We start from the raw sequence: 13448 nt of genomic DNA on the forward strand, positions 1-13448 counted from the left end.
TAGAAAGAATGAGGACAAAAAAAACCCCTAAATGATGACTCAAACTACTGATTTCCTTTTCTTTTTCATTTAGCCCATTTAGGAACCACCAATATGGAAAAGAAATCGAAAAAAGTTATAAAAGACTTGCATCAGATTTGGCTTGCTTCATATAGTGAATCGTATAAGGCTTATATGATTTACTCATGAAAGTGGCCACTTTCTCATTACTTTCATATATTGTTTTAGGAAGTATGCAAAACATACAAGTTTCATTTATATAATTTTTCAAGGGATCTTATATCTGTTTTCACTCTTGTATGCTTTTCATACAAGTTTCACACAAGACAGATACAAACTTTATAAGATTTATATATATCTTCTCCATATGGGCAGATTAATTTTCTGTTTTTAAAAACACCCAGCACAAAACAAAGATGGATTCACTGCAATAATCTGATCTAATGTCTGTTGTTTGTGGAAGCAGTGTCAACATCCATCTGTGGTTCAGTTTTGGAGACAGCATCAGGGTGTCAATCATGCTTGCTGGTCTGTGTGTACATCCACCTGCAAAATATTAGTCTCAATAAAAATAGAATGGACGAATAATAAAGACATTCACTGGTGTTCTGTTTTCATATAGAAAAAAGTAGCTATAGAACCAAACAAATGACCATGCATTAAAAAAAAAACTAAATAAAGGTTTATAGCAAAGGTCTTTGCTATAATTTATAACTAACATTCACCGATTTTCCCTGCTTTACCCTTGTTTCTCTGATACTTTTAGCTGCCTGCTGACTTCCAGGAACGCCTGACCATGCACCTGGAGGAGTCTCCCCTCTGTCACACCTACTCTGACTCTGTCCCGACCTCTCTCATTGCCAAAGTGCTTGAAAAGCCAGATGAGGCTTGCAGCAGCAGCCAGGCCTCCCGCTCCCCCAGCCCGCAAACACAGGAACATGCCTTTATTTTGGAGAGTTTGGGTCCCGGAGAGCGTTTGGGGCTACGCGGAGCCTATAAAACTGACCTGTACAGCAGTGACACAGCCCTGTATTGCCCTGATGACCGTCACCGTGAGCGGAGGCCCAGCATGGATATTCACGGTGAGAGGAAGCTGCTGTACGGGCCCCAGAACTCCACCGACAGTACTCCAGAGGAAGGTTCGGTTGGGTTGAGAGCTGGCTTCTCCCAGGAGCACTTTGCTAAGTTCCCTCCCCCACTGGGTGCAGCCTCCAGTTCTTACTCGAGTTTTAGTGGAGGGGGGTCTGAGGACAAAGGCAACGGACCGCCCAGCAGTGCAGCTTCTTCCCCCCACCATCACTCCCTCTACATGGAATGGAGGGATGCAGGGGACTATGAGAGAAAGAGTGATTCATCCTGGGAGAGGGACAGTCCACGGGGCTTTGCCAATGCTCATCCCTTCCAACAGACAGAGCTGAGCCACCATCAGAACGGCAGCTCTCCCGTCTACAGCCGTACCATGTCCTCCTGTTTCAGTGAGCCCTATGAGCCGCTCCCCCCGTCCTCCTCCCCAAGTGTCGCCTATGGAGACAGCCGTAGAGGCAGCACATTGGCCCCCGAGGAAGAGGAGCTGATTGGTCGGTGGAGACAACTTAGCGTGGAGGACTTAAGTGCTCACACCTACCGCAGCCCAGGACGGGCCTCACCTTACAGCTTCTCGGAGCAGCACTTCTCCGTCCGTCCCGCCAAGATTCGACTTGGGCCACTCTACAGCAGTTTCCAGGAAGGGGCTGACTACTACCACCACGGAGTGGATGTCATGGACCCAGTGTGGGCAGCTGCCAGCCCCAGTCCCGAATGCAGCCCAGGGCTGCGCCAGGCTCACAGCCAAGCTCACCTGTACCGAGCTGAGGACAGTCAGGGGTCAGAGCACAGCTTGTACCACTCAGGGAGCTCTAAAGACAGGGAGGGAAATGTCGCATCTGGAGGCCAGAGCACTGATTATGTAGACCCCAGCCCCAACAGCTCCACCGAGTCTCTTCACCAGAGATCTCTGGAGATGGCTGCAGAACTGCAGCACTATCAAGTGGAGATGCACAGCGTGCCTGCACAGGTGAGCCAGTCGCCACCACCAGCCCCACCCCCTCCTCCTCCGTACAACCAAAAATTTGGCTCCCTGGGACTTTCCAGGAAGGACAGTCTGACTAAGGCGCAGCTTTATGGAACACTTCTGAACTGAAGGACTTTCCAATCAGGTTGCATCTTCAATAGTAGACACAGAGCCCTGGTTTGTTCAGCTACACCTTCTCGTAGTGGAGCCATTTTGACGGCTTGAATAGAAGCCAGGAGATCTTCAGTATCATGAACACGTAACTATTGCTGATCATTTAAAAGCACTGATGGCGCGGCAGTGGATGGCAATTGTTTACATTATAAATTTCTCAAGGCAGTAAGTCAAGTTAGGGGTCAGATGTGGGGAAACAGACAAAGAGGAGCTCACAGAGTCCTTAAAACTTTTGAGAATGTGTATGTGTTAAACTACAAATGTACAAATATATACTAACTTAAAATTGAGTGATATATTTTGTATGTAGCTGTTAGCAAGAGATACATTTAAAAAACAGTGCAAAATCCTATTGGTAATTCTGGAACTTGTAAATAAATTAAAAAAAATCTTCCACTGCTTTATTCTAAAAACCCTGAGAGAGGTATTTTAATTGCCCCTTGACGTGCACAGAGATTTGTTTCAGCCGTTATTTTTAATCTGCTGGAACAGCGATGGCCTTGTGATGATTTACATACAAGTGTTGAAAGGAAGCGAAAAAACAAAGACAAATTAGTACCTTAAACGAACCATGAGACATTTGTTTTGTTTTTCCTTCTGTTAAATGGATTTGACAGTATTGATGGGAGTGTTTTATTGTTATTGATGGAACGTTTGATCTGTTTTACCAGTCAGTATTTCTTTTTTTTTTGCTCTTCTATATCCCCCAAGAGAGAGGTTTCCTGTCCCCTTTCTACCTCAGATTTGGATGCCCACACCCCACCAAACCACTGTAACCCTGTTTATTTCACAACGATGCATGTTTATATATTTTGGTTGTTCTGTTCGCCTAATAAAGCACAAATTATACATACAAGCTCCCAGCCTTTAATGTACACATTTAGGGATTTGAAATGCCGCTGAATAAAAGCGATATCATGTTTTAATATCTTTCACGCAGTTGCATAGCGATCGGTTGTTGTTTCATGATAATTACATGTCTGCTGATCCGCAGTGTTCAGCTGACTGACTGAACCCAGTGGAAGACCTTTCATTATTCAGACTCAGATTGCTGAGTCACTAAGTAGCTCTGCTTTTTCACTGTTGGGAAAAAAATAATTGCAAAAAATAGGTTAGTAAAGAAGGATTTTTGCCAACAAATTCAGAACAGAGAGGAAGTTTATTTGTGTTTTCCCAGGAGTCATCATCAAGAAAATACTACAGAAAAGGAAATGGATCATATTCTGTGAGTGTCTGTGATATATAACGAACTAATTTAGAGCTACTAAGGAAAATTATATCATGGTATACTCCCCTTTGACGTATTAAAAGTGCCACGCCAAGCACTAAATAAATAGGAATTGGACAAAATACCTAAAAATAGAGAGTTTGACTGATATATTAGTCAGCAGATATTGACCAATTGCCTGACCAACAGAAGAAAAAAGTCACGTTCTAATATTTTTCTGGACCACCTTTAGCTTTGGTGATAACACATAATCACCATGGCGTTTTTTTCATTCAACTTGCGCGATGTGATTTCATTTTTCGCCAGAGTCCTGTACTGATGATGGGAGTCTCCAAGAGATTCTCAGTGGGGTTAAAGTGTGGACTCGGTGATAACCAATATATGTGTAAAAAGTAAATTTCCCGCTCTCTGAGCGACTGTTTTTCAATTTGATCCCAATTAAACCTTGACATTGTCACCTTGGAAGAAAAGTACTGATGGCCAAACCAGCTCATTCAGTGTATTTAGGTAGTCAGCTGACCTCCTTCTTTTGGGTACATAGCATTGCCTAACCTAAACCTGACCAACTGAAGCAACCCCACACACTACCCCCACAGACCTGTAAGGTAAGTGCTTCATCCACGTCTGTTCTTGTCCTGATTTGTCAATCACCAGAGTATAACCCCTCTCACCAGACTCATCACACCACATCACCTTTTTTCCATATCTCCAAAGTCCAGCTTTGGTGTTTCGATCTTGATTTCACAATCATTCAGGTTTTTTTCCCCGACCACATTTCTTCCTTGAAGACGATGGCATGTTAATATCATGAAGGATAGTTTTCATTTGATCGATTAACTGGGAAAAATTGATTATTCTGGTAGGAAAATGATTACTTGCAGTCCTTCTCTAAATACCCTTTGGTATCATTTGAAAACTGGTTCATTTAGCACACTTAGCAATTGAGTAAATGGTCTGGAAATGCTCTTGAATTTATTCAAATGCCTTTGAACTTTAAATAATAAAAATGAGGTAAGAGGACTCTCAATCCATCCGCAGGAGGGAGTTGCAGCGCAGCAGCTCACCGATCGGCATCGCTAACCTTGCTGTCCTAGCAGAAAGCATTTACACTTCAAACACATCAAGATGAAGGGAACTGGATCAACTGCTATCACTCCACCACCTCTCCTTCCTCTGCACAGCAAAGCAGATGCTAAAGCATGCAAAAATTTAGCTTTCCAACACCACAGCTGAACCTGAAACAGATACACGTTTCACTCCAAGAGCTGCAGAGCACAAGCACTGACGGGAAAATGTGACAACTCAGCATAGCTTTGAAGAACTCTCTGAGGCGATGCACCCGAGATTTTGCTCCTTTTGACCCGAGGATGCCTGTCTGACTCTAGGTCAACACACAAAACTGTAATCTATGCATTAGACTCATTACAGAATATAGTAAATTATCAAGTTTAGAGTTAATTTTCACATCTGTTTCTATGAAATGTTTTTGTCAGAGACAGGGAAATGTTTCTCCCCCTGCTGAGTCTTTCTAGGAAGTGAGGGTTTGTTTACATGCACTTATATAACCCTGCTACGGCTGTCTGCAAGCTGATTTCTTAAATGGTGTGGAAATTGGAAAGCTATTTAGCTTATTAAAAATTAGGGGAGAAGCAAACCTGGAGGGTTATTGAGATGTAAGCAGATTATTTCACATAACACTGCTTTATTGTTTTTTAAACATCACTTTGATAGGCACACCTTAAAATTAAAATCTTTATACAATCTCTAAGCATTGTGGCACTCTTGCACACACACCACTATCGCACTTCACTCTACAATATGCTCTTCAATTAATGTTATTATCGTCAGGATGGAAATCGTTCTTTTATTTATTGCAAGTGTACGCTTGTAGAATGGTGTCTGTGGGGCTGCAAGAGATTAGCTATCAGGTCCAAGAACACTTAAGTCCACTCCCCAAACTCCATCCACAGAGCTGGACTCTGCTCAGTCAGCGAGTCCAACCATCCTCCTGCTTATGTCCCACAGTTTCTTGGCTGCCTCCTCATCTGTAGCTTTGGGTAACAGCTCCTCCTCCTCGCAGTTAGCAAAGCACTTCCCCGACACTCCTTCCACCTCTAAGGAGCTGGCCAGATAGAGAGGAGTCTGGGCCCCCTCCAATGGACTCTTGAAAAATACCAACGAGGCAAGGTAGAACAGCGGCTTTGCCAGGAGGGGGATTTGGATGTGTCTGCCTAGCCTGGTCCTCACGATCCCCGGGGTGAGAGCATTGACTGTGACCCCCGTCCCCTCGAGGCGATGGGCCAGCTCCAGCGTGAACAGAAGGTTGGCCAGTTTGCTCTGACTGTAGCAGAAGGCCTTATTGTAGTTATTTTCACTGTTCAGGTCATCGAAGTTGATGTGGCCATATTTGTAAAGTTTAGAGGAAACCACTACGATGCGGCTAGGGGCCGAAGCCTTCAGGAGGTCCAGCAGCAGGTGAGTGAGGAGGAAGTGACCCAAGTGATTCACACCGAGCTGCATCTCAAAACCTTCGTCTGTCTTTGTGTAGGGACACTGGTAAATACCAGCGTTGTTGATGAGCACATCAACCTGGGATTCCTCCTGGCAACAAAGATACATTTGAAACATTTAAGACCCCAATTAAGGTTTTATTACAGCTTCTCCAGCATCCAGAGGCATTAATTGTCCATATGCATAACAAAAGATCAAATTTTAACCAAACAACTTAAATAAGTTTTTTCTTCCCTTAGAATGGGCAGTTATGGTGTGACAATGCACATGAGCAGGGCTGGTCTGAGTATAATGAAGGCAATCAGTCTGTATTATCTTATTTAACAAAAAGTATGCATTTTTCTGTCAATTTTCACTCACTTGAGAAACACAAATGCAATTTATGCTTGAATAAATAACCCCATACTCCAAAAAAAAAAAAAGCATTACAAAATATTTTTATTACAACCTTAATGATTCTTCTTAGGGGAAAAGCCAAAAACTTTTCATCCCTTTGCTGAGTACGACTTCTACAGGCTAAATGACCTAATTTATAATTTCAGCTGTAAAATGAAAAAGAAAATAATTCAGATTTTTCAGAAACCATTTGAATTTTTTCACGAACTCAAATGTTAACTGAGTTATGGTCATGGTTAAGAATGCTTGTGAAATGGGCCCATCGGCGGGCCTGTGGTAAATAAAGGGTTAAGTTAATTAATATAATACCTATTTTAATAAAACTTAAAGTATAGCACATTCTGGGTTGCAGAGATCTCCCTGAGACACCCAGTGGTTATACAAGGTATCTGCCAAATTTCTGAGTAAGTAATGTTTTACACCTAAACCACTTTGACTTAAACTATGATGTGTACTTATAAAGACATTATACCTGAATGCTAGAAGGAAGGACAAAAATAAAGCCCCAAAGCATTTCAGTGTGTTATATAACAATACAGTTAATCTGTAACTTTAATTATAACTTCTGTAAGAAACATAGTTTAATATGAACTTTTAAATTACAGAAAAAAATAGAAACGATAAAACTTTCTAATAGCGGAGGCTATACTGAATTGTATTAGATTGTATGTCTTTATCATTTAATTATATTAATTATGGAATGGTATGCTATAATAGCCTGTGGTTACAATTTTTCTTCATCAAACTAATACAGCATTGTGAATTTACCATCTTGAATGTCTATTACAGTACTGTGCAAAAGTGTCAAGCCACCCTTTATTTCTTAAAAGTTTGCTCTGGTGAAGAGATTTATTGAAAAATGTGTATAACATATAGAAAAACACTGTTTTATAGAGCAAAAGCTGAGTTTTCACAATCCTAAAAAGTTTGAAAGTCAATATTTGGTATGACCACCTTTATTCTTAAACACAGCCTGAGCTCTCTTAGGCCAGCTTTCTTCTCATTTCTTTAAGTAGTCTTCAGGAATAGTTCTCCAGGATTCTTGATGCACATTCGAAGCTCTTCTTTGGATGTTTGCTGCCTTTTGTTCTGTTCTTTGCAATAATGTTGAGGTCTGAACTCTGGGGAGGCCAGTCTGCACTGGCAGTGTGTCAGTTCTTTCCTGGATTTTTTTCTCCTATTTCTTAAGTACATTATTTTATCTGCTGCAGACAGTTTTTTGGGCCCACCGCTTTTCCCCACCACTTGTCCAGCTCCCTCAAATTTCTTAAGGACACACTGCTGAGATATGCCAAGTTTTCAACAAACAGCTCTTTGGCAATCACCTTGTTGGTACAATAATATTATTTTATGCCTGTCAAACTGTGTTATCTTTGGCATTTTTGTATATTCAACTTAAGAAATGAGAAGAAATGTTACATTTTGTTATGAAAGACTGACAGTATGTGCCATTATGTGTAGCAATAACACTGGTTCATCTCTTGAGTTGGGTGCTTTTTTTATGCTAGAATGAATGCTCTGAAAATGATCAGATACAAAGAGTGAACTGAAAAAATTTTCGGCTCATTGGAAGCATAATATAAGAAAATGAGTGGTGGCTCAAAATTTTGCACAGTAATCAATGTATAGGAAGCTTTTGGCTCCTCCTGTGTTTACTCTCATTTGTGACTCAATAGTCTAAGCACACAGAGTATTGTTTGTTGTATGAAATGTAAACCCACCTGATGAAAATCTGTGATATCGGACCACATAAACAAAATACTTGAAGCCTTTCAAGGATCACTGCTACAGTTAAACAGTATCGTCTTTGCTGAAGCTTACAATAAAATTGGATATTAACTCTTAACATCTGCCAGGAGACCAACATTTCTAGACTGGCCCCTGTTGGACAATAGTTTATTTGCATCTGTAGTAAATGTGGGTTTGGGGTCCAATACTTAATTTCAGCACCAAGGACAGTCCCCTTGGAGCAATGCCCTGTTTTTTTTCTGCTGAGTTGGGCTTAATAACAAAGTGCACCACAGCTGGTAAATAAACTACAAACATCTACTCTCTTGCTTTGTTTGGGTTCTCATTTACCTGAGTCACCTCCTCACAGAAATTTCGGACTGATCTAAGAGAAGCCAGGTCCAGGTGTTTGATGACCACCTCCCCGTTTTCTGGTCCCGCTTGCTTCTTGATGTCCTGGGCTGCCTCCTCGGCGCTCCGCAGGTCCCGGCAAGCCATAATGACCCGGGCGCGGAGCTTCAGAAGCTCCCCGGCCAGGGCCTTCCCTATCCCGCTGTTTGCCCCGGTCACGATGACTGTCTTGCCTCGCATATTTTCTCCTGAATAACGGAGCAACTTAACGGCTTTCTGACGGGGGAATAAACGCCGCATGAGAAGCAGGACCCCACCGCCAACAACAGCGGCAATTAGCAGAGGAGCGGACATAAAAGCTGTGACGGGTGACAAGTCGGTGAGAGAAACTGTTATGTATCGACAGTAAAAGCTGACCCGGAAATGATTATAGTTTATATATATATATATATATATATATATATATATATATATATATATATATATATATATATATATATATATATATATATATATATATATATATATATATATATATATAATGTGTGTGTGTGTATTTTTAAAGCAAGCACACGACTGAACGTAGGCTGAAACCGTTCACACGCTAACCAAGTTAGCAACATTAGCGACTTCAAACGGTCACATAAAATATCTTCCGGGTTATTTTCGTAACGGAACAATATAATCACGATATGCTAAACTAAACTGTACACCTGTTTGTTTTCACCGAAACAAATATTAAGTTTTTCCTAAAGATGTTTTCTATCGGCTACTACTTTTTAATTGAGCTTATAGAGGTCAGAAATATTACTTTACCTTTTTGTTTTTCATAATGTCATTTACCGCGATATCTGTATCAGCCACTAGATGGAGCTATATGAAAAGCCAAAAAATTTACACAGACGAGATGAGACCTATTTTATTTATCCCATATTCCCATTATTATTATTATTATTATTATTATTATTATTATTAGTAGTAGTAGTAGTAGTATTTGTTCCAGCAGTTGAAATGATTATGAAATAACAAGTAATACAAAAATAACATATCTGGCAGATGACTCTCCACCTCACATATATATTGCATTATAGGTGATCATATGTGGTGTAAAAGATTTTCAACTTATGTCTTAGGGGAGGTGGAAAGAAACATTTTCAACCTGGGCCTGTTCAGTAAGAGGTGCAGTGGTGGTCAGGATTGTCCGTGATGGATAACTGATGACTGATGTTACTTCCTCTCCACCGCAGCTTCGATGGGAGGGTCCAGTTTGCAGCCAATTACAATTTAAGATCCAGGTCTCCTGCTCTGTTTATTCAGTTTCTTAGTGTCACCAGCTCCAATGCTGCACCCCAAGAAGACCACTGTCCTAGCCACAGCATAGTGACAAAACATCTCCATAATTTTGCTGCACGCATGGAAGCCTCCTTAGGAAAGCCCCCTTTTTTGTACACTGGCTCTGTGTTGGCCTGTTGTTGGTGTGGGTGCCCAGGCATTTTGTACAAATACAAACTTCTATAATGATACTTACAGGCTGGAGGTTTTTTCTTCATTCTTTCCTTTCTCTCTCTTTCTGTTTGAGAAACCTATATCTTTAAGTCGCAGGTAGAAGGTTGTGGGCCAGAGTTTGTTGCTGGCCTCCCGTGTCAGAGTCTCCTCTCCTGGACAGTAACTCCATCTATCCGTCTGCAGTTGGAAAACCACTTTATGAGCCTTTCTTCCTGGATCCAGACTCATGAATACTGCCAGCAAAACGTACCTGAGACCTGTCAAACTCTGTCCCTGCACTGCTGCACTAACAGCTGTTTCAGAATCTTGCCTGCCTGCCAGTCATCCCTCCAGAAACTGTCCAAGAAACAGAGAGATAACGCCTCAGAAGCCATTTAAAAATCTTACAAAATAACTTTGTTCACTGAAACCGTACCAAGCAAGCATACTCTACCAGTTGACCAGCTTCTTAATATAACACAAATACACATTAGAGTATGAGTGCAGATTTTCAGTATATAAGTGGTAACAATGTTTCAATCCTTTACAAAAACACACTACTCACCCAGAACTTCATCTTTCGGGCCCTGCACAGCTCAAAGCCAAAGTCATGGTTGGTACATTTATCCTGCTTCCTACTCTCTTTTCTTTTTAGAGCTCTACATTTTTGCTCTGGCTCATTAAACACAGTTTATAATGCTGCTGTGCCGACAAACTGCTCTGTACACTTTGTTTTTTTACAGAAAAACAAAGTGTTGCATAGTTGACGTCAACACACACATTTTCCACAAATGACAGACAGCAAGGTCAGAAAATAAAAGTATACTGTTTTGCCTAGAAATTGCATGTATCATTAATATTCAGTGGAGTGGAAACTGACTGACTACTGAACTAACATTTTTTAAGTGATGGCTATTGGGAATGTTAATGTATTTTGCATTGAACCTGTCAGTAAACAATGTCATAATTATTTTTTTCCCCTCAGTTTTACTTGTTATAATGAAATTTTCTTGCCCTTTGACAGTTGGAATGAGCTCCTCTATAGCTAGGTCTCCCTACCCTGAATCGGTTAAGCATAAAAAAAATGGATGGATTAAATTTTCAGCAAAATATGTTTCGACCATTAGACGGAACTGTATGAGCACAAAACAAGAACAAGTGACTGATAAGAGAGCTCGAGCTTCATATTTCTTGTTGGAAAATATGTCTTCTAATATTTCTTGTTGGTTTGAAGACATAAAAGAAGAGTCTAAATAACCTCAAACAGGAACAGACAATAACAAATAATCCTCCTGGGGCTTTGATTTGTTTGTTGAGGTGCTGACTCATAATCCATCCATGTATCGATCGTATTCTGTTATACAAAAGGACTAGCTTCCTTTATAGCAGTTACGGTAATAGAGGAAATGACACTACAGTTGATTATTCACTTTCTCTGTAGATGATCTCATAGCACAGTGAGCGATAACTGTACCTGTTAATAGGAATTTTGTGTGTTATTTTTCTCCTGTAAGAGGTTTGCTTCTTGGAATGAATTTGTCATGTAACCGGTTGAGGTTGTCGGTTATAGCCGGAGTAACTTATAATTTCTTATTGATGGATTTACTGCATACTGTAACATATGTGCATATAAATTTTAGCAGTAACATGTTAAGAAAATGCTTACGCTGTTTCTAGTACTCCATAATAAGGAGAGCAGTTTTGTCAGACAAAATGATTCAGCTTTTGTGACCTTGTGTAATGGTCCAAACAGCTGAAGGCCAAGTAAAAGTGAATCATTTAAACTCAAGAAATCTGTCCTCTCTTTATTCTTCTATTACACTTGGGGCAATTGCTTCACTCTTTCTGGCTGCGTCTGAAACAAAAGCCCCTGAGTTTCACGGTGCTGAGTTCTGTAATGTGTTTTTAACAACTGCTCACAGCTAAACCATTCTTAACCTGTTATTCGTGATCTGTTCACCTTTTCTTTTTAAATAAATGTTTTGTAACAACCGACTAATTGTTGCCCTTGCTTTTTTGGAAAAAGACATGACTCACAGTGTGCATTAGTAGTCCTAGACAAAATAAATTAGCTGTTTGTTCATTAGCTCTTTTAGAAACTACACTTTTCCCTCCAAGCCTCCAACGTTTGTTGTTTTCATCTCACAACTCTCACTTAAAGTAATCTAAACACATTTCATAATATTCCTTTACCATATTAACTTAAAATAATATAGATATCAGTTTTTTTGATGTCCCCACAGTGTTATGTAAGTTTAACTTTTATCAAAGCATTCTTAAAATGACCAAGTAGAGATCACAAAGGACCTGGAGCTGATCCCAGATCACTTGTAGCACCCTGGACAGGTCTCCAGTCTCTCACAGCGCTGACACAGGGAGACAGACAAGAAATTTACATCCTATGGCCAATCTAGAATCTCGAATTTACACGTATGTCATTTGGAGGAAGCAAGAATACCTGAACAGAATCATAAGTACATGGAAAACAAACAACACACAGAAAAGTCTCAGCTGCCTGGAAGGTTCGAACAACAACATTTTCTTGTGAAATATCCGATTTGAAACTCAAATTCAAAAAAGCCCTAAATGCTCCCTGAGAATCTCCAGAATACTATAAGTCACTAAAAACTGATATTTTGTCACGATGTCATTAGAAGTCACTAAAACTGATTCAGTTTTAGTGACTTCATGAATTCAGTTTATCGACTGACACAACAAGCAAAATTTAGTTGAGGAACGTAGTGATAACATCCTCTATTGTCTCTTGGGTCTACTTAAAGTTTCAAGTCATTTAACATTAACATAAAAGTGGCTGCCTCTGTCAATGTTGGGAATAAATTACGTTCATGTTCTAACAAAATTATTGTTGATAAAGTTGTATTAAAAGAAAATTACCCCAACTTTGATATGATACATGTTAGTTTAAAAAACAAATGCGTATTACATAGTGTGACTGCAGAAAACTATGTGTAGTCTGGTGTTTTTGCAGCCACAGAGCAATGTTGTCACAGTGTCACCACTTGGTGTCACATGATGTGGCAACAGCATCAGAAATGTATTTGTTTGCAGGGCGTCATGGTAATCTAACCAGCATATTTCAGGAGTGTAAGAATGAACAGAGTGACACGGTGAGGCCTAAAAACAACATTTTTCAGTCTGTTGCCCATAAAACTCAGGGAGCAGGGAACATTGCCTACATGTCACTCTTGAATATTTGAGGTACTTTTATCATTTCAAATAACATGTTTAACTGAGGCTTAAGATATGTTGGAGACGTTACAGATTATAGAAGGTCTTTGTTCAGAATGTCGATGTCAGTCTGTCCACGCTTAAGCTCTTTGATGTTTCAGATTTGGTATTTTCTCATGCAGTGGTGCACACAGTGTAGTAGTTGTTAGTATATACTCATCTTAGCAAGAACCCAGACCTGTTAGTTTAAACTGTGATTCTAACTTAGCAATACTTGTGAATGGTTGTGTGACTTCCTGTATTAGGCCTGTGGTAGACTTGCATTTTGTCTAAGGT

General features: G+C 40.2%; 2 protein-coding genes across 5 annotated transcripts in view; one reads left to right on the forward strand and one right to left on the reverse strand.

Moving 5' to 3' along the window:
- Positions 1-3090, forward strand: part of si:dkey-174m14.3 (brain-enriched guanylate kinase-associated protein) — a 39356-nt gene extending 36266 nt beyond the window's left edge. For all 4 annotated transcript variants that reach the window (XM_087852614.1, XM_035908424.2, XM_035908423.2 and 1 more), the window contains one exon: positions 767-3090. In XM_087852614.1, the coding sequence (XP_087708740.1) occupies positions 767-2179 (1413 nt within the window). In that variant the 3' untranslated portion in view covers positions 2180-3090. The remainder of the gene's footprint in view (positions 1-766) is intronic.
- Positions 3091-5134: 2044 nt separating this feature from the next.
- rdh14b (retinol dehydrogenase 14b) lies at positions 5135-8849 on the reverse strand. The gene is made up of 2 exons (XM_006792617.3): positions 8439-8849; positions 5135-6053 (listed from the first exon to the last, which is right to left on the reverse strand). Exons 1-2 carry the CDS (start codon positions 8790-8792, stop codon positions 5436-5438), a joined length of 972 nt encoding a protein of 323 aa, XP_006792680.1. The 5' UTR covers positions 8793-8849; the 3' UTR covers positions 5135-5435.
- Positions 8850-13448: the final 4599 nt, after the last annotated feature.

Source organism: Neolamprologus brichardi, chromosome 15 (genome assembly GCF_056152115.1).
Source record: "Neolamprologus brichardi isolate AB-2024 chromosome 15, ASM5615211v1, whole genome shotgun sequence".
Taxonomy (NCBI): domain Eukaryota; kingdom Metazoa; phylum Chordata; class Actinopteri; order Cichliformes; family Cichlidae; genus Neolamprologus; species Neolamprologus brichardi.